At 39.7% G+C, this 22661-nt stretch overlaps 1 protein-coding gene across 2 annotated transcripts in view; it reads left to right on the top strand.

The window, feature by feature from the left end:
• The window catches only part of nup98 (nucleoporin 98 and 96 precursor), a 111216-nt gene extending 95003 nt beyond the window's left edge, over positions 1 to 16213 (top strand). For both annotated transcript variants that reach the window (XM_042076134.1, XM_042076131.1), the window contains 6 exons: positions 350 to 504; positions 10367 to 10588; positions 11919 to 12160; positions 14193 to 14347; positions 14987 to 15098; positions 15250 to 16213. In XM_042076134.1, coding sequence (XP_041932068.1) covers positions 350 to 504; positions 10367 to 10588; positions 11919 to 12160; positions 14193 to 14347; positions 14987 to 15098; positions 15250 to 15452 — 1089 coding nt within the window. In that variant the 3' untranslated portion in view covers positions 15453 to 16213. The remainder of the gene's footprint in view (positions 1 to 349; positions 505 to 10366; positions 10589 to 11918; positions 12161 to 14192; positions 14348 to 14986; positions 15099 to 15249) is intronic.
• Positions 16214 to 22661: the final 6448 nt, after the last annotated feature.

Here is a 22661-nt window from a genome sequence, read left to right as displayed (position 1 = left end):
GAAGGTCAGCTGGTCCTCAATCATGACTTCCAAGTTTCTTGCAAGCAAGAGAGAATTCCATTTTGAGGTTGATAGAAATCCATCATCCCAGCTACTCTATTCTGGGCAGTGATTTCCACAAAAAAGTAAAACTGGAACTCAGATTTTCCTTCGTATTATTTGTTGGTAAATGCATGATATCAGTCCTTAAAAAAAGACCCTAGAATGTTTTAAACCGGGAGAAACCCTGATGTAACATGTGACTGCATTTATTGATCTATACTGCTAAATTAAGATCTGATGTGTAATGGTGAATGTGGCTTCTTAATACAGCAAATTCAGTCATGGATATGTGCTCCAATTATTGTAGGGTTCTCCTGATGAACTGAAATATGCTTGCGCTCCCCTTCCTCCCTATTTGGAGAGTTGTGATCTTGCTTGCATAGAAGAGGAAATGGAGGAGGAAGGGGTCAAGAAGCCCTTGTACGACATATGCTTCCACTTGCTGAAACTCTACAGTGACCGGTAAGCCAGTCTGGTTGTCACCTCAAAGCATAAAACATTTTCATATTCATTCTGAAAGGGTGTTAGCCAACATTGTGCTGTAATCACTGCCAGTAATTAAATAGTACTCGGAAATTTCTTGAATTTCCCCTTGGGGATCAATAAAGTGTCTCTATCTATCTATCTATCGCCAACAGGTTCATGCTCAATTAATGTTATTGTGTATTATTATAATTTATTACACGGCTCTTCACAAGGCAAGTAGAACGCTCCATTGACTTGAATGGGATTTCCCAAAGTTCTAGCGGTCATTATTTCTTGGGAAAGGACCTCTGAAAAAAATAATGACCGCTGTCGATGATAACTGAGTTTGTGCTTCAAATTCAGGTCTTTCATATCACTACGCAAGGGCTGGAACTTTATTCAAAAGTGAAAGCAGACGGTTTATCAGCTGTGTTCTAAAGAATGTTTGATTCAAGTTCAGCATGCCGCTGCACATCGGGGTCCTGTTCACCCTGTCGGGACTTATTTTCCCAATAATGACAGGCGTTCTATACATTATCCCTTACATATGTGTAAACTAGTGCTGTCAAACAATTAAAATTTTTAATCACGATTAATCGCTGAATTCCTATACTTTCCAGGAGTCCATATTAACAATAAAGCAATTATTGTGTATCTTGATTGGGATTCAAATGAAAGCAAAGCAGGTTACTTTATTAACTTAACTTTAAGACGTAGGTCTATTTGATTATTTCAAATCAAATTTCAAAAGATGTGCAGCAGACCTGAGGCAACACAATATATTCTTCAGAAATATAGCTGATATAAACTGAAATAAATGCTACCGCAGAAGTGCATGCACAAAATGTATGTAGGCCTACACACATTATAAAGGGCATAACAAACAGAAGAAAAGAAAATATTATATTCATATTCAGAAAATATAAAAGAAAATATTATATTCATACTATATTCATTATTCTTGAGTTCAGTTGAAAATAAGGAACTTTTCAACATGAGTGCATTGCCATTTTTTAGGCCTACAGTCTATGGTGCACTGTCACTTGCCCCACACATCAACGCCGAAGTTCTTAACAGGCAAACACTGGATGAACAATGGATTTTATGGAGCAGCGTCAACCAAATACTGAATCGTCATTTACACGGCGGTAAAGTGCGATGCTGGTGTACGGAGTTGTATTGAAAAGAATGGAATCTAATCTAAATGAATGTCGAAAGCAGAGTGCATCGCAAATAGTAGCAACCAAAGAGGAATGTTGATAACAGAACAAGTGACAGTGATATAATCTTTGGCGGCACACAACTAATGCATCAGCCTAGGCTACTACTCTTTGGCCGGCTTGTAAGCCCAACCAAGTGTGTGCAGCATGCCTTTATGTAGCCTACTAACGGCGCATCATCATAAAGATACATTTAATCTGCATCACGCCCCATTTTAGTGGAAAACATGTTACATTACAGTGGGCAGTGCTTCGACTTGGCCAGCTTCCCTCGCGGTCCGCGCGCGGGATCACGCGGCATAACGCGACTTTAATTTATATTTTTCCAGTGACGCTGCAACGACACTGCAACAACCGGCAGAGGTCTCAAGTGAGCAGGGTGTCTCAGACGTAACCCCAGGCCTAGGCAGTTAAGACCCACGATACCCTCTAGAGGTTATTGTAGATAGCAGGGACCTACTGTCGAGCGAAGTTGCACGTCTTCCCTCTGCGGCGCAGATAACCGATTACTCCTATTTTTAAATATCCCCCTTGGAAGTTGATCGGGCTTCCGTGGTGAATTTATTGAGATGTTTATGAAATAAGGAGCGACTATGCCTAGCTCTCGAACAGTTGGCTAACGTGCAAAAATGTTTGACCCTAGAGTTTTTCTAGAGACACAGGTTATAGGCTACTTCTTGCTCTTGGTTTTATAAGGATGGAGATTTTGTTACCGTCCAGCAGTACTAAAGTCCAACTAACCCAAGTCTTAGACAGAGCAGATGAATAACCACAGAAGAAACCAGTTATCTTACCCTCCTGCTGGAATTCGTAGAAAAACCAAGAAAAGACACAAATACTGCTTGAAGAATTGGATGCCAAGGTTAAATGAGTTCTTTACTTTTCAGCACTTTGGTGATGTTACAAAATGCGGCGTAATATCCACTTGCAGGTTACAATGTTGTAGAAAATGGAAAAAGAGTAAATCCACAAAATAGGAAAATAGTAAATCCACAATGCAATCTGGATACATTCATTTAAACAGTTTTGAGACATACAATTCTTTACATGCATAATTCCCTAGACTTTACAATGTCAGGCTACTAAAGTACTTGTATTGATACATTTCATTCATCGCACTTTATTATTTATTATGAGTTCATTGTTTGCAGTTATGGTTCATTTTCCATTCTTTAATTCACATTCAATACTCATCAAGTATTTCTGAGGTCAGGGCAATCTGGTTTAGTAATCCAGCACATTGTTCATCATCTGTTACAACACATTCATCCACTTCCACACTTTCAGGTAAACTTAATTCAAGAGTAGGTTGCAAGGTCATTGGTTTAACATTACGACTCAATTCCTGGTCAGTTTCTTTCCTAATTTGCCTAATCATATTTTCTAGGTCAGACAGATTACCTTGATAGATAATGCTGAATCTAGCCTTTCTGCGTTTTCGCCTTGTAAGACTTATTGGTTTTGTGCTACCGCTCTGTGGTCCATATGGATGGTGTTCATGGAACACGTCACTGTACAGGACTAACAAGCAGATGTTGCAAAAGACATCAAAAGACACAATTCATCAGAAATAAATAATGTAATCTGCATTGCTTTATTTAACAAACTGCAAGCAACAAGAGGGTTGAGTTCGCTGTGAGGCCAAACCCAAGAGCAGAGCCTATCTGTTAAGGCAGTCGATGGGCTTTTAGCCTACAAGATGATATTAGTCAGTGAGCTGCACCCACAACTCAATCGAAAGACAAGTAGGCCTAGCCTACCACCTATGTACTTTGATGCCTTCAAAAGACGTTTTGCTGTAGATCTACGTGAAAACACGTCCATACTGACTGAAAATTTGTGGAACACAGTCTCATAGTAATGTGGTTAACTGACCAAGCATGCCCCGATCAACCATCTGCAACTAGGAAAAAAGTCCATGTTACATTTAACCCTGCGTTACTTTGTGTCCCGCGCTGCTCCCCTGCAGCTTTCTGAAGCGGTGTTTCTGAAGCTAATGTAACAACAAATACCACCTTGACTTGAAAAAGCTTAATGTAGCTTATGTCCCAAAACGGCAACAAGTCGTTTTACTCCCCGTATGTGCTCATTATAAAGAACGTTTAACATGTCCCAAAAACTGCTATCAATTAATCACCAAACGTCTTATAAACAAGTCTTGCTAGCAGCAACACCTTGCAAAAAATGATAACAATAGGCCTAGGCCTAATAATTGTTGGAATGGAAAGATGCAAGTTAGGCCTATGTTTTAAAAACAAATGCTCCCGTTACCCCGCAGAAGTTTCAAAGTAGCCTACATCCAGAAAAACTGTTTGCTACTGGGATAAGTTTAGTTAATTTACTGGGCTATCTTGGTTAAAAACACTCATTGCAGAACACTTCATGTAGGCTACAACTTCGATTCAATAAAAAAAGATTTCTAAAGGAAAACCGTTGCATCATTACTCCTGCCTAGATTCGAACTCAGAACTGCCTGAAAGTTGCAGACCTGTACTGGAAATGCGTGCATTAACCCACTCGACCGTCAGACAACGCTATCTGCTTCGAGTAGGCCTATTGGGTAGGACTGTAGCCTACACTGGTTGCTGTGGCACAGTCTTGAGTGACCGAATTCGTTTTCCTTTGTCATATGAATGCTGTCATTTTGTTAACATTACTGTTAAGGAGATGCTGTAGGCAAAGGCTATATTTCAACCTAGTTAGTGTAGTAAAAAAAATCAGAACTATTCACAAGGTTTCTGGGCAGCATATTTATGTTCTGTTAGCAAGTGAACTTCTCATGACTGCCGACAAAGTAGCCTACTGCCATCTGACGAAGCTCTCATTTTAAAACATTACTGAGAGACAGGCACTGTGCAATCAAGAAATCTTGCCACTGAATCCAGAACTATGTTTAACATTACAGTATGTACAAAGCTTATAGGCTACAGTGGACTAGCATGTTGCAGGGGCTGCTAAAAACACAGAGAAACGCACTGAAAACTTGGCCAATCACAGCCCTTGCTGTTGAACGCTCCGTCCGGTTCGACAGCAGAACGCCACAGCGGACTATGCTGCCCCCAAGCGGCTGCAGTTGTACTTACATTTCACCCAGCTGCGTGAATCACCTTGATCGTGAATGAAGTGTCAATTTTTAACCGGGACCCACTGTAAGTACGACAAAAGTGTTTCCCAAACGATAGTTTGAACTATGGTGGTGGAACTTACATAGTCCAATGCATCGTTACACTACGTTAGTGTTTCCCAAAACCATAGTAGCAACGAACGTTCGCCACCACTATCGTAAAGTTGTGTAGTTACAACTACACCTCACGACCTGTGGTAGAATGCTAGTAGAAGCATAGTTCCGGGGATCTTCATGTCAAAGACGTCACTGACGCCAGTTATTTGTTAGCAAATTAGTAATTATAAATATATTTAGGTTTCTAATTGATATTTACTCTTCTAACCACCATACATCCATATTTTAAAATGCCGAAGGCAGAAAATACATAAATTAAAAGTTAAAATTTGCAGCCACGTGCACGTAAGTCAGTCACACACCTGCAGATAATAATAAGGTGGTGCGCACTTTTTGAAGAGTCAGTTGAGAATATGTAGACTTTGATTTTCGCGGGGGGGGGGGGGGGGGGGATTCCTTGTTAGTTTAAGCAAACCAGGCCAAGAAGGCTGATTCTGATTTTTGATATGATCTGCACAAAAGATAAACTTAGGTAAACAACGATGTGAATCAGACAGATGCAATAGCCATTGGTCAAGTATTGAGTATAAAGCAATTAAGATGGTAGCCTATACAAAAAGTACTTCACACAATCATAAAAATTCGTTAAAACGAATAGCATTTTGCAACTTGACGACAAAACACTGGATTAAATATCGTAGGCACAGGAGAAAACTTGTACATCCATTGGCTCGTGGGAAGATCACATGCCAGTTGCCTCTCCCTTCAGTGCTATGACTCTGTTGATGACTTTGTCCAGATGGTCTATGTATTTATTGCAACGTTTGGCTGTGAGTTTGTTTCGCCAAAAAAAAACTCTATTGCAGATATCAATGCGTCTTTGTTCATGGGTTTGGCCTCACAGCAGAGGCTTAGACAACTATGACCCACGTTTTGGTTTCGTATATTAATTTGCCCTCCTTATTGACTGCAATGTAGTCAATTGACTGCATGACAGGTTATTTTTATTTTTCTGTACAATAAACAAATACATCTGCTTTATGCCGCAGAATTACGCACTTGGCCAGCCTGTAGAACGGGCACATTTTGGAGAGAATAGAGAATGTACGCATGCAAGAATCTGTAGGCTATTTGTGGCTGGTTACCAGCAAACAATGTTTAATGCATTAACTCAAGACATCAAACATTTTCTAAACAATACAAACAGAAAGGATTCAGCAGGCAGCAAATGTAGAAGAGTAATTTCCAGTGGAAGAACAAAATGCTGAATGAAGCCCAAAGATATGAAGGCATATCTGGCAAGTTGTTACGTAAATGTTGACGGAAATGGTTGGGCTATAGGCCTAGTTTGCAAGGAGAAGACATAATGCGTGAGCATGCCACACTATCCACAGCTGTGGTAGCGGGGGGGGGAGATGTGGTAGGGGTATATCCAATATATTTGAATACACGTGTTTAGTAGGGCTGTCAGCGTCAACGCATTAATTGTGATGCGATTAAGGACCAAGCATAACGCCTTATTTTTTTTTTTTTTTATTCTCATTAATCGAGTGGCACAAAATTATTTGTTTTATTTTACACAGTCACTTGTTCTGTTATCAACAATCCTCTTTGGCTGCTACTAGGGGTGTAAAGATTAACCGATACGTATCGGTATCCGTTTTTAACGTGTAAGATACAGCTACATCGATACGTGAAGCCCCGTATCGGAATAAAACTGAAATGAACCGGTCGTTATATCGATTTACTTGTTACGAATCGGTTCACAACCTTCTCTGCTCAGACTCTCATTTATGTTGCAAGCAGCGCGTTCATCCCACTTCCGGTTTTGAAACTACACATGGCACGGATTTGTGGGTAATGCAGTTCGTTTTGGGCTACATTCATTGCCCAAAGTTGTCAAAGGACCTCATTACCCATACATCTACTGCAACTTAAACACGTGACAACTCACACTCGGTCGTTTGACAGTTTTTACTCGTGTTTTTCAAAATCCAGCGCGAAAACGATAGTCTGAAGTCTGTATGTCTGAAGTCTGAATTCTGATAGTCTGAAGTCTGATTTCCTTTAATGTTAAAGAATAATTTGGCCCTTGCTGCTAAAACGAGAACAAATTATTATTATTTCGTTCATATTCACTCAGACTTGTGGCACTGAGTTTCTGGTTTTTGCATATTTGGTCTACCGTTGGAACAAAATAAGCCCAGAGAGTTCAATGATATGTAGGCCTATTTTATTCTTGTAGCCTAGGCTATGAGAAAAGGCCAACAGTGTCTTAAGCACTGTTTTATTTTATTTTGGTATTGTCTTACCTCAACAATAGGCTACAGCTCCTTGAAAACAATCAGATATAACTCTATCTAGATGTGAATCATATTGTCTTTTACATGAGAGATTCACACCCCTAGTTCCTACTATTCTGACCCTTTGAGGCACTGTTTCTTGCCCTCAAACTGCCACAGACACTTCCTACTAGGCTTCTGCCTAGCCCTCCTCCTCCTCCTGTAGTCATGGAGATAATACACCAACGCAGTTTTGAACTCCCGGTCGGCTGAATGGCACTTTAAAGCGCTGTGGACGCCGGCATCGTCATGAGTGTGGCGCACTATACTTTCGACATTTCAATTACATTACATTCCATTCTCAATGTCTCCGCACATCAGCATCGCACTTTGCCGCCGCCGCTGTGTAAATTACGATTCAGTTCTATTTTGTCGGCACAGCTCCATAAAATCCATTGTTCCTCCAGTGTTTGCCAGTTAAAAAATTTAGTACTGACGTGCGTGGCAAGTGACCGTGCACTCATGTCAGCGCCGGTGTCGGCTCAGTCGACATGGAATTAAAATATCACCGAAGCACTTATAAACTATAATCTACAGGCTAAGCACTCCTACACTGTTACACGTGAACTGAACATAATTAATGGACTAGGCCAGGGGTTCTCAATATTCTCGCATATCCCCAAATTCTCGGATGCGCAATAAAATTATTATTTCGGTGCAGCACAGGCTTTTGCGGTGCTTCAACCCGTTATCACTAAGCTGTTCCTGTAATTATCTTGTGCTGCAGACAAATGGATCACCGAGGATGTCAATTCCGATGTAAACATAGCTAAGTAGTGGAAATAACTCAAGTCATCATACTGTATTAGTGGAGGTTTCTTTTTGGGAAAGTGAAATCTGCATTTTCTTCTGGAGTTAGACTTGTGCTTTTTTATTTCAACTTCAGGTGTATGGCCGTACGCATTTGTGCATGCCATCAGGCTACTCAGCTACGAGTAGAGAAAGAATTTCCCGTGTGTATATTCATTCCAAGTTGGCCTACCATAACTTCCCAACTATGTAGCCCATAAAGTGCATGACAGTAGGCTATTTATATTTTTCTGTAAAAGAAACAAATGCATTTGTACAACTTTATGATGCAGAATTATGCACTAGGCTACTTGGAACGCACACATTTTGTTTGCGCAGGAGACAATGACACGCGCACCAACTTGCTTATTTACTAACTCAAGACTTCAAGGCGATAAACGGCGCCTTTTAGGGCTGTACGTATAAAGTTATCCAAATTAATATAGTCTGTAGTTAGGAGTAAATAAAGTAGGCTACTTTGTAGGCTACATTATTAGCTGACCAATGCACTTATTTGCAATTGGGAAACCGACAATATTAATACTGCAACCCTTTCAACATTTCATTGCGGGGAGGGGGGAACATTTATTCCTGCAGGCGCCCTTGTGTCTGTGCCAAGGCTATGTAAGCTATTGGTGTTGTGGCTATGTACGAAATGTGAAATGAGGCTTTTGCGCAATAGGCGAAGAAGACGGAACGAACGATAATGCGCCTTTACTGTGGTGGAGTTTGTGAGACAGAAACAAGAGGAAAATAGTGATAAAAATGTATGTTTAAATTGTAGCCTGACTGTTGTAGCCTACTGCACTCTTGCACATTTTAAATCTGAAATAAGGAGGAATGTGAAGAGGCTGCTATTAACTGCAAAGAATGCATCTGCAAATGAAACTATCTGCAGCCTATGACGCAAATCCAATAACCTAAATGTCCGGTCTGTGGATGTCTGTTTTAGTTTTTGACAGCGCAGTCTTTGAGAATTCAAATGATACATTTTAGTTTTTGCCCAAGCTGAAGAGTGCCGTCTGTTATTGTTCGAAAAAATATAGACTGATCATGCCCCTTACATTTTGCTACTGCGAGGTCCATGTGCGCCCCACAGAAATATTATTTAATTTTATGAGTGAGCGGTCACACCCCCCTTGCAATGTTCGGCCCCCCCCAGGTGATCGCGCCCCTATGAAAAGTTCCTTATTTTTTGTTTGTTATGCCCTTTATTTTGTACATGCACTTCTGCTATAGCATTTATTTCAGTTTATATCTGCTATATTTTTGATGAATACAATGTGTTGCCTCAGGCCCGCTGCACATCCATGTATTAAAGTTAAGTTCATTAAGTAACTTTCTTTGCTTTCATTTGATTACCAGTCAAGATACACTGGTAAAAATGGCTTTACAATGTTAATATAGACTTTTGGAATGTTTATATGTAAAATAATATAATTTTAATCGTGATAAAATAATTAATCGCGCTTAACTATAGAAATTCAGTGATTAATCAGATTAAAAAACTTTGTCGTTTGACAGCCCTAGTTTTTTGCAATAATTAGAGTAATTAATAAGGATGAATGATTGACTGGCTGGCTTACACATGTCTAGTCTGGACATATCACAAAGCAATACATTGAAAGGACATAAATGAATGTATGTAACTGTTATATGTTGGTAGTCATGTGATCATATCACATGACTGAGCTCTACCTTTTTAAGTGCACCTGTGTCATCAAATGTTAATTAAGCCCTGAAGAAGGTCGGAAGCGACCCAAACGCGTCGGCAGGTCCAAAGTAAAATAAAGAACTTTTATTAATATATCAGAGTGCCTCGGATCTCTTCTCTCCTCTTTGGACATAAATGAATATTGAGGTAAAGGATCTCATGACTTCCAACCAAAATATTTTAATATAAGGGCAAAGCCAGAAAGCATGGAAGTAGTCTGGAAAAGCCTGGAATTTACTGTTACTTTGACTAAAGCTAAAACTTTCTTTTTTCTTTTACATTTTTCTGGTTACTACTTAACTCCATATACATATTATTTCATAATTTTGATCTTTGTTTTACAATGTAATGAGAAGTCAAAATAAAGAAAAACCTTTGAATAAGAAGGTATGTCCAACCTTTTACTGGTCTGTTTATCTCAAGTTTGGGTGGGATGGGTTGAGCAACAATTCTTTTTCTCTGATTCCTTGACAGCTCCCTTTATCAAGTGAAATTATAACAATATCATCCATACTTTGTTGGAATGTGCTGTACAAATTAAAAACATGAAATGTTTAGTCCCTGAAATTACTGTTGAAAATGTTGACCGCTTGATCTATACATTTGTCTGTAGACACCATAACCTGCAGCAGCTATTGGATCCCAGCACAGTAACAATCCAGCAACTTGACTACCGACTTTGCTGGCATTTGTGGAATGTCCTACAAGCATTAAACTACACCCATCTTTCACCTGAGTGCCAGGCCCGGCTCCACTCAAGCTATGCTGCCCAACTGGAGAGTGCTGGCCACTGGGAGTTGTCCATCTTTGTGTTGTTGCATATACCCAACTCGATGTAAGAGCAGTTTTGCCTTTGCCTTTTGTTTTGTATTGTATTGAAGTTGTTTGGCGAGAAGAATTTTGGAGCATCAAGGCCTCCCTGTGCACCAGCACATCTTTATTGACCATCACAGGGAAATGGTTTTGAAAAAGAAAAATTGAATATTATCTTTTGTTCGTATTAAGATTATCTGTGCCAAAGTTCTTAAGGAAAAGTACATTTTTACCTTTAGTGGAACCCCTATTTAGTCGTTTTTCCACTGAACGGTACTTGCTGAACTCGCCTCCACTCTACTCGGGTTAGGTACGAGGTGGAAAGTACCACCCTCTTTAATGTAGCTGGGTGCCATAGCGACGCAGAAGGAAACTACCATGGCATCATTAACGCAGGACACACAGTAATAACAATCTTAACAATATCAGCAACGTGGGAAATCAAGGGGATTTTGTTTCTAATGGGCTCTTTGCACATACTACTCATTTGTTTCCAGTGGAGCCAGGTGTGTATGAACCTGCCGCTATTGTTAATGTAATTAGTGTCTACACGGACCCGGTTGGGTGTTGCACCTAGTAACAGCATGTTAACGATAAAGAAGGATTTATGTGAGTTAAAATTGTTATTATTGGGCAAACAAGATATTCAGTGTCTGAGTGAAGATGTTAGGAGCAGAATATAACAGAAGATGCCATTACAACACAGTTAACGCTCCACTGGAAAAAAAGCGGCTGCCTTGAGAGCCTTTCGTGCAAAGAGCCCATTTCTGGTATGTGGTAGTTTCTTATGGATTTAAATTGCCATTGACACAGTTTGTTAATTCATAAGGATATAGAATGCTTATCTTTTAACTGCAGAACGTTTTCCATTTCAGAGTAATTATGTTATTCCGTAATTATGCATATTACGTTATTCCATTTTCAAATGTAATTAATGAACGCACCTGTTGTGAATAATAACGTAACGCAGCCTTGTTGTGAAAATTGTTAACATTAAGTGCTTGTCCTAGCACAGTATGGCTGAGGTATTTTTAAAAATGATCGGCTTGTTCAAAACATGGCAATGAGAATAGTGATCAATCAGTAACTTGCAATACTTTTTACCTTTTGGCCTTATCGCCTTAGCTCACTCAAAACCTCAATGGTGGTGATGCCAAAAATAGTGCTAGGTACCAGTTTTTGCTTTTGAAAAAACAAAATAAGCGAGTAGAGGCAAGTTGAGCAGATCCCATGCAGTGGAAAACCGACTTCTGTTTAGTTTACCTCTCGCATGACAACTGGAGACAGTCATAAAATGTGCACTCTAGATATAATTTAAACACTTGTCATGTGTGCTGCTGATGTCCTTTCAGGCAGCGTGAGCGAGCTGTTCGTGAGATGTTGTGCTCTTACTGCTCACTACTGGAGACTGAGGATTCTGCAGAAAAGGAGTCTTTTCTGACAAAGGGGCTGAAGATCCCTGTTCACTGGATTCATGAGGCTAAGGCCATCCGTGCACGCCATGATTCAGACAAGCATCAAGAAGCATTGCACCTCTATCATGCCAGGAGCTGGAGCCAATGCCACCGCTTGGTCATTCATCACTTAGCAGCAGGTAATTGATAGCTTAGCTGATACCAGACTCAATTTAGATTAAGACTTCATACAATTCCAGACATTTTAAGACATGTTAAGACCTTAAAGCAACACCAAAGAGTTTTTTTATACCTTAAAATAATGTTTCCAAAATTGTTTCAGTGGTTCATCAACTCGTAACAGGGTGAACGGCAATTCTGCATTCGCTTCGCGGCCCTCTAGCGGCTATAACCGCACTATGTAGGTTTGCCAAATCGGGTAGCGGATCTGTAGTTCGATGGAAGGAAACTACAAATTTGACTTGCATCTGATGTCGCAATACATCGTACTTTTCGTCATGCAAAATATTCTACCTTGTCTGTGGACATCGTTATTTGCAAAGCTGGTGCTGGATAAACAAATAGCGTGTGTGCGACAGAGGAAAGTTCTTTGGTGTTGCTTTAACTAACAAAAATTAAATTACATATTAAAGGGGTGGTTCAGGATTTTGGACATAGGACCTTATTTCCAAGTTAGTAAGTGTGATATTTATCAGTGGAGACCGTTTTCAACACGTTTCATCCAGTCCTAGTTGCAGAGTTTGCAGGTGCGAAGTCTACGGTATGTGTTAGCCTGCCACTAAAAACAGTCTTACCCACTCCACAGTACACCCAAGGCAAATAAATTATAACGCCAGACTATCAATGTAAATGTCTGTGTTGATAGAAATATGTTAGAAATAAAACTACCCTTGCATCACATTGCAATAGTTATACTTTGTTCCCTGTTGTTGGTAGTAGGCTTATAAGCTAGGCTACTACTAGGTGTCCCGATTGGAGTGCGCTTCTGTTTACTTTTCAGCGCGGTACTACTAACCGGAGCAAGTAAAATTCCGCCACTGCTGAGAAACTAGTAATGTCCTCAAAATGTAATGTGATCATTGAGATGCAAGGATAGTAGTTAGTAGTATCTTAATTTATCTCAGCTAATAACAGAACCCACAAAAAAGCTCATATTTTCCAATAGGGCTGACAAAATGATGTCTTTGAATTAGGTATTTGTGATCATTGCCCTTTTGAATGCATAAGAAATACAAAGATAAACATGAGCAAATATCACAGAGAAACCTAAAACATTTTAGTGACCAAGACTTTTTATCTGATCTTTTTCATAGCAACTTACATTATACTTCTGAAATCACAGATATTGAAATGGCAAAAATGGCACTGGATTTCTTTACAAAAACTTTCCTTTCAGTCATTGATAAACATGCAATATTATAAGAGTAACTCCCGGTTACTTGAATTATCAGCTATATTTAAAGAAAGAAACAGAGCCTGATCACTAGCTAGGAAGACTGGAAACCCATCACACTGGTTAGCTTTTAAAACATTTAGAAATAAATGAATCATCTGTGCGGAAAGCTCAATCTAATTATTACTTAGACTTCATAGCAAACTCCAGCTCAAGCCCTGCACAATTTTGGAAAGCGGTAAACTCAAACAAAAACACAACCACTAATGCTATGCCCACCCATATCAAATATGATGACTGTTTCATATCTGAACAGAATAGGATTACCCTTGCTTTCAAGAGACATTTTGTTGAAGCTGGGCATTTATTTCATAGAGTTTAAAGGGACTCCTCAGATAGTTGTCAATTCTGTACATTATACTTTTCAACCTTTCTCTCAAAATGAAGTGTTTGAGGCATTACACTACATGACAGTAGGAGTGCTGCTGGAGAAGATAATTTAGATCCTTTTTTCCTTAAATTGTCTGCTCCTATTATCACAAAGCATATAGTGCATATATTTAATCTTTTATTGTGGTGGTTATATTTCCTAGTACATGGAAACTACCCCATCTGACACCTTTGCATAAAGGGGGTGTTAGATTATTTAAACTAGATGTACCGCATAGCGGTACAAAATATGACCGCCGCTCAGTCCTGTACATCCATTCCACGAAAATAAATCATATTAATGAATTTGTCTCCATCTTCTACTCCATCCTTCTTTTGTCGCACAACAGGCATTCTGATCGGTCTTTTTGTTTTGTTGTGTGTTGTAGACTGCATCATAAATGACAACCACGACTACCTACTGCATATCCTAGAGGGACTTGCTGTGCCAGAGCGCCATGCACAGATACAGGACTGGGATGTTTCTGGTAGAGTGTTTCTGGACTACATCCATGTCATCCAAACACTGCAATCCATCCAGCAGGTATAAAAAAAGTCACTCATCGTTTCATTATGTTGTTTATCTGCAGGAGTCTCAATAGACTTTCATACTACTGGCTTCTATATGTTTATTACGTTGGGCCTTATTCACCAACTGTTCTTATGAAGAAACCCACTTACGCAGTTTTCACAAAGATGGCATTCACCAATGTTTTCTTGTACAACAGAATCTATGCACACTCGTAGATAGATAATGTAAAGAGCACCTTTACACATGTTTGAGTACGGACTTGGTGTAAATATTCTAAAATTGAAGTGGCAACTTTATATCTTCTAATTTATGAAATAATAATTAAATAAACTTGTAATCAAATTTCACTATTTTCCAAAGCATTAAGATCTTTAGAAATGAATAAATCAGAATCAGGTTTTATTGCCAAGTATGTTTCCACATACAAGGAATTTGCTTTGGTCTCAAGGTGCATGATATACAATAATCAGCGGAAGTGTTCCTACTCCAACGCCAAACTTCCTATGGTTGTTTTACAAACGATAAGACCTGCTCAGAGCGGCAGTAGTGCTGTTCACTCTATGTGCCATCAAAATGATTTTGGAAATGTTAAGGGTAAAAAAACTCTTTAGGCGGCCTTTAATTACAAATGCTTTATTATTGTGTGTGCAGATGGATGGTCCAGGCTATGAGCTGGAAAGACTCTACACTGAGGTGACATCCCTTTGCAGCAGAATTGAGCTGCTCCCATGCATTTCAGCTAAGGATAGACTTGCTCAGTCAGGTGAGGATCAGTTGGCATTTTAGTGACTGAACTATGTAACTTGGTGCTGGGCATGGCACTATGTCACATTTGTGGTGATGAAAAACAATAAGCATTATCAGGCTCTTTAAGTGTGTATGGTGCATCTCACAAACTTTGGTCATATCCTCAGAAATGGCAAAACGTTTGGCCAACATCCTCCGTGCAGTCCTGACTTTGCAACAAGAGGGAGATGCTACATCAGACCTCCCTCTCATCCCATTGTGCTGCCTTGCGCCTCACATTGGCCGGCTGCCTATGCCTGAAGATTATGCTCTAGAAGAGCTCCGCAGCCTCACCCAGTCTTACCTACGTGAGCTCATTTTCAGTCAGTGAAGTCAGTGACTGAAGTGGTGGATCCACTGGATATGGAACAGGAGGGTTTGGTTTTAGTAGCTTGCAGAAGAAGCAGCACTGCTATGATCTTTTTCAGACAACACTGTTGAAAAGATACTACTTTTGACAATACATTCCATTCTGTACCATTATCACTATTTTATGTCCATATTGAAGTTTTGCTTGGTGATGACTGGAGACTTATTCTGCAGTCTTAAAAAAAAGTGCAAGTATTGACTGCAAAATGTTTTTACCCTTCAAGTGAGAGGTTTGGTAGATATGCCAAATATGTTTGAGCTTTGTCAGTGACCCTTTTTTTCCCTTCACATTGTGTAGTCATGGGAGGAGTCATGATGCTCTGAAGTTCAGGGTGTTACAGTGTGCAGTGTTTGTAAGGGCTTGTAGCGGGGTTCCAATTCTTGTATATCTAATCAATTTTGTGTACCAAAAGATGAAACATATAGGCAAATGTTTATATTTTTGTAAAGTTTTAAAGGTATAAAGTATTACAGCAGCACTGTTGTGTAATAGAGCCAAAATGCACAGCTGAAGCAGTTCCATCCACCAATTGACACTTTTCTATAAACACACCTTATTTTCGCCCATGGAACTTCCATCCAACCCCCACCCCCACCATTTAATTAGTCTGTCCAGAACTACCGGAAAGATTTTTGTAAGGTATTCTCCACAATAGCTGAATCATTGTTTAACTTTGTTTCCTCATATTAAAACCATGAATAAAATAATTTTCCTCCTTGAAATCTGCCTTGACTTTTTGGAATGGGCCCACTTGCTAAAAACAATATTAAGTATAGGCCTAGTTGCCATGGCACTGCCATGCCGGACATCTTAACTATGGCTCCAAATAGACTGCATTTATTTAACTAGTGCAGTGCCCGTTCAAACATGCTATTCTTATCTTTCTGGGATAATTATTTCTATTTTTTATTCACTCGTTCAAATGTTCATACAAAGAGTTCACAAAGTTCTCATCAGGTGACTGAAAGTTAGAATGGTGGTCATTTCAGACCACTTCAGCACTTCATAAAATTCTCATAGTTTGAGAACTTTAAATTATTTGTAGGATATTCACAACTTGAGCTGTGTATGCAAAGACACAGAAGTCAGAGTTCACACATTTTTTAATAAAATATACTTTTGGGACTCCCTGCTAATACTTTTGGGAATGCAAACGTTTTTTTATTAGTATTATTTAATTTCACATTTATATGGCATGATGACAATATAAACACAGCTAACAATGGTATTAAATCGCAATAGCCTATGATTAAATGTAATAAAATATTCAACTAAGGTAGACTGCTGTTGTTCACAGCACTAAGCTATTAATGGTTACTGATATAGAACTACTCTGAGTCTCTGGCCCTCTCTTGGAGCCAGGCATAGTGAGCTGGCCCTCGGAAGAAAAAGTTTGGGGACCACTGCTATAGCCTATGCTTAGCCTATTGAATAACTTGATGATGGAGAAAGCAAACCATTTTGTGGAATGATGCATCATATGGAATTTGTAACTGTGTGACACAAAAACTCGAAGTCTCTGGTGGCCTATAAGTGACATCACACTCTGTCTGCCACTCGTTGCTTGTCGCTGGTTATGCTTTGCATGTGTGGCATTCTGAGACGTTCTTTAATTCGGGACCATTATCGCTCGTTTCAATTTAGGACCTTGCAGTTGGAATTTTCGTGTGCTTATTCAAAGTCTAAAGACAGTCCAAAGTAGCTATCATGTAGGCCTAAGTGACATCTCACACTGTCTGCCACTCGTTGCTTGTCGCTGGTTTTGCTTTGCATATGTGGCATTCTGAGATGTTCTTTACTTCAGGACCATTGTCGCTCTTTTCAATTTAGGACTTTGCAGTCCGTGGAGTTATCTTGCACTCGCTTAAGTTTTTGTGTAACCTACACTGATCCAATTCTGCCAAAGCCCTGCTTCTATCCTCACTGGTAGCTTACAGTACAGTGCTGTGTAGGAGGGGGAGTGGCTACAGCAAAAGCCAATGTGCTTCTTTTACCGATATATTTAACTATCTTTTGCATTTGTTATTCAAACAATGTCAAATTTGTCATTGCACTTACTCATGCCCGTAGCAAGACACCCGCCAAGTTTGAAATCAGTCTGACAAACGGTCAGCGAGATATGCGTGCCACAGACATCAGACGCTTCTTGCTTTATAGATAGATGTATTGTATTATTTTATTTACTCCCCTTTACATTGGGTTTTGTAACATGATGGACAGACGTTGTTTGACACTGGTTTACAAAACCACTTTTGTGGAAACAACTTTTTCCACTTCTTTAATCTTGCCAAGAGATTCTCCATATTTCTGATGAACACAACTTCAAAAAACCTTTGTATCGTATTGTTTATTTTCATTAGGCTGTTGATTGACGATTTATTGATATTCTCTTTAATGTAGTCTGACCATGCTATTGTTACTGTTAGTACATTATTGATTGAATGGATATTATTGTTTATTATTGCTATTGTCTTTAATGTAGTCTGACCAACCATTTAAATTGTTCCCTGTTAAATTTAAGTATTATATTGTTTTGTATTTGTATGTCGCTTTGGGCGTCTGCCAAATCCCATAACTATAACGAAACTATATGCGAAAAATCGTTACGCGGTGGATAGAAGCATGAAATTTGGTAGGTATGTTCCTTGGGTGATGCTAAAACATCCTAGAAGGGGTGCCCAAAAATATCTCAAACAGGAAGTGAGATTTTGAAGAAATTGAAGAATGCTGCGTTCTCTGCCACAAAATTGACAGCTTATTCAAAGACCACCTAAACAACCTCTTAAAAGCTTGAAATTTGGTATACATGTTCCTTGGGTGATCCTAAAACATCCTAGAAGGGGTGCCCAAAAATATCTCAAACAGGAAGGGAGATTTTGAAGAAATTGAAGAATGCTGCGTTCTCTGCCACAAATTTGGCAGCTAATTCAATCGCCACCTAAACAACCTCTTTAAAGCTTGGTATACAGTGGGCATCGCTTTCAAATGACCACTTCATTCGCGCATTACGCGGCGTGAAGCTGCGAGAAGCTTTAGTACCACTTTCAGCCACTGTGCGTCGCTCTGCCACTGTACATCGCTCTGCCTGCCGTCCCTTACATAATTGTTGCCGAGAGTAATCCCAGCCTACGAATTCAATAACAAAATAAATCATGCATAATTAAACATTACCTCGATTTAGGCTACTTGGGTATGGCTTAAGGCTTGACTACACGAAAATCGAAATCGAAATTTGCTGTCTACATTATTGTCAGTGTTGGGGTTAACGCAACTACGCAAATCAAAACAGTGGTGTGATAATTGAGCCAGTAGAGAAATAACTGTTCAGAATTAATCTGTAGCCTTGGGTAGGCTTCTGCAGAAAACAATGTTGTTGCCGATTTAATACTATCTGGCGACGTTTTTAACAGGCTACGCAATAGAGGCTTAGACAACTATGACCCACGTTTTGGTTTCGTAAATTAATTTGCCCTACTTCTTGACTGCAATGTAGTCAATTGACTGCTTGACATGTCATTTTTATTTTTCTGTACGATAAACAATTACATCTGCTTTATGCCGCAGAATTACATTCATATTTGGCTGACTGCAGACGCGCCACTTCCCTCCCCATATTCCAATATTAAGATAGTATAAAGTGCTTTTTGTATAGGCTACTATCATAAAAAAAATAGTTAAAACGAATAGCTATTTGCAATTTGACAAAACACTGGTCCTCATTTTGCGAATGCGAGGACGATATGAGCCTGTTGCATTTAGTTAGATGTCCGAGTCACACATAATGTTTCAAAAGGAGTAATTTTGGCTTTGTCAGAACTGAAGAGCTGTGGACGGCACGGCACGGTATGCCCAATGAAAATAAATTAACGCAACACAACACAACACAGAACCCGCTTCTCTCACGGCAGTCACTGACAGTAACCTAGAATAAATGCATGGGGAAAAACACTTCCCCATGACAAAGACATCTTAAAACACTGAAAGTTAATATTTTGTCACTAGCAACATTCATCTGTCCTTTGTCAAATGTATTATGTTCCAAGTACCCTATGCGTAATTCTGCTTCATAAAGTTGAACAAATACATTTGCTTATTTCACAGAAAAATATAAATAGCCAGTCTACAGTGCAGAGTTGGTAAGTTATGGTAGGCCAACTTGCAGTGAACATACAAAGAGGGGAAATTATTTCTCTTGCAGCTGAGTAGCCTCAGGTGCGCACGTAGACATAAGGCCGAACATGCAAGCGCCAATGAATCGTGCTCTCACGGCAATCGCGCCGTTAAACTTAAATAGGTTAACATCACTCTAAGTTCGCCTTCAAGCAAGGAAAACGATGATTTGAAGACATCTGTTTCGTTGGAAGGGCAAGGGGTAGCAACAGGGCAACACAGAGACAGGCCCGATGGCAGGGCTGTTATGAGAGTATTAAAATATAGGATATTCTACGGGAAAACATTAAAACGGCAAGACAGCGGGGAAAGTTAAAATACGTGATAAACACGGAAAAAGTTGGCATGCATTGTTTCGGTCCCCGTGCACAGGGATTATTTGTCATACTATTAATCACATATGATTATTTGTGAAATTGTGCAAACAGGCGCAACACATTTGAAAAGGAAGGACTGGTAGCATGCAAGCTCACGGGAAAGATTGATTTAAGAATGTTATCACAAAGTGTGTGGTTGTGGCGCGGGCGGAAGACAATTGGCAGGGGAGGGTCATGTCTTTTTTTAACAATTCTGTCGGAGGGTCATTGAACAATTTCTAGCAGGCAAGAGAGGGTCATGCAACTTCCAATTGAAGCACTCAAAATTCCTCCGGTGGCCCCTTCAATAAATAACGATCAGTCCCTAGATTGCTGCTGGGTTATATGTCTTGGTTCTGTTAACAACTTATTGTCAAACGCATAGCCTATCTCGCGGTTGCATCCATTACAAACAAACATGCAATGTGAACGTCTGGGATTGGGGAGAGCACTAAATGCTCTTCTGAATAAGCACGAAGTCAAACCTTTAAATGAAAAACACTCTTTAATAATCCAAAAAAATAAACCGCTAATGAAGTAAACTTGTGACCATCAAAAATCGTTTATCGCTCGTAACTCCGTGATACCAGGACGTAACAGGAAGGCATTTGGCTGAGCAACGGAGGTTAATATGCTCCATGTTTTGTCCAAATGATGACTGTCTATCATCGTTGCACTCGGAGAAAACCGGAATGTTTCATTCGTCCCCGTTTCAATCGTCCCGGTTGTACCTACTCAAAACGCAGATAGAACCTTATTATTCTAAGGTAGCGAAATAGCGTTCAGCATGATTCATGCCCAATTAATCCCCCCTGTTAAAGTGTTCGCCTTTGTAGTTTGGTTTCGTGATAGCCTATGATAAACGGCTTATGGCCAAATATGTGAAAACGTTAAAATACAGTAGGCGATAAACCCGGAAAAAGTTGAGTGATTTTTTCATAATCACTTTGGAGGGTCATAGAAAAATGTATTGCTGGCGAGGGAGGGTCACGTCTTTTTGGACTAATGCTCCCCAAACTCCTCCGGTAGCCCCTTAAATAAATAACGAACAGTCCCTAACGAAGTAAACTTGTGACCATCAAAAATCGTTTATCGCCTGTAGGCCTAACTCCGTGATAACAGGACGTAACAGGAAGGCATTTGGCTGAGCAACGGAGGTTAATACTCTATATTTTGTCCAAATGATGTCTGTCTATCATCGTTGCACTCGGAGAAAACCAGAATGTTTAATTTGTCCTGCGTCTCTACGGCTGCAAACGGGATTCACTCGCAGTTAACCAAATATTTCTTTATTAGGGCAGGCATATTTCTGGCTATTACATTACATTATTTCTAAACCAGTCTGCTAAAGTCTGTAGTGAAGTCTGTGTAGGGTTTTCCAGGCTCCATTTCTTTTTACGACACACCCTGCTCACTTGAGCCATCTACCGGTTGTTTGGGTTGTTGCAGCGTCTCACTGGAAAAATACAAATTAAAGTCGCGTGATACCGCGTGATCCCACGCGCGGACCGCGAGTGGACCGCGAGTGAAGCTGGCCAATTCGAAGCACTGCCCACTGTATATATTCCTATGACATCCTAGAAGGGGTGACTAAACATCTCAAACAGGAAGTGATATTTTGAAGAAATTTAAAATGGCCACCCATATAATTGACAGCTGATTCAGAGGCCACCTAAGCAACCACCTAAAAGCTTGAAATGATATATGTCCCTTGGGTGATCCTAAGTTATCCTGGAAGATTACTCTCAAACGGGAAGTGAATTTTTAAAGAAATTGAAAAATGGCTGCACTGCCTATCCACAATTGGCAGCTATATCAAAGGCCACCGAAACAACCTCCTAAAAATAAATTAGGTATAAGTGTCTTATAGATGTGTCTGTTTTAAGCAGACAATATGGCTACATTATGGCTACCTATACAGTATATTCACCAACTGTCTCAAGGATACTATAAACAGACACTCAAGCACCTCAGGCAGACCTCATAAAAAACATAACATTAAGCACACATGTCCCCTGCAACTTCTTAAAACACAGTAAAACACCACACTAGATTACATTAATCCTAGTCTACATACTGCATATTTGTATCTCTTCACTTGCTCTGTGCAAGGCAACCCAGCATCCTGGAAGAGGCTCACCTTTGCATTCACATTTAAGAGGTTCTTGACATATACTTTGGTTGCCTCTGGTAAAAGTGTCCATAAAGGTGTCCAAAAATCACCTAATTTGGTCCATCCATATTTTTCAGGAGAAGGCACTGACTGGGTAGCCTGCAGACCTTTGGACAAAATGCTAGCTTGGTACACTGCTCTATTTGAATGCTGTATCAGTGCAGCCTTTGAGAGACATATTTGAGAAAACAAGTCCTTCCTGAGATCATTGACTTTTTTCAAGATCCGTTTTCTTATCGTAAATAACACAAGTGTACTTCTACAGCAATGCAAACATGTTTGATTCCTGGCTAAGCAGTTGAAAAGGATTTGCCGTCATAGCAATGAAGGCATCCATTACTTCTGGAAATGGTTTCCATGCAGCCCACCCTTTAGTCTGCTGTTCCAGAGGTAGCCACCCCAGCATCACATAGTGCAGTTGTTTAACTACTTCCATCTAAAAGTTCTCCGATTGTGTTCCATAGAGCCATC

The sequence above is a fragment of the Alosa sapidissima genome, chromosome 21, assembly GCF_018492685.1.
Source record: "Alosa sapidissima isolate fAloSap1 chromosome 21, fAloSap1.pri, whole genome shotgun sequence".
Taxonomy (NCBI): Eukaryota; Metazoa; Chordata; class Actinopteri; order Clupeiformes; family Clupeidae; genus Alosa; species Alosa sapidissima.
This window is presented reverse-complemented; position numbering and strand designations above follow the sequence as displayed.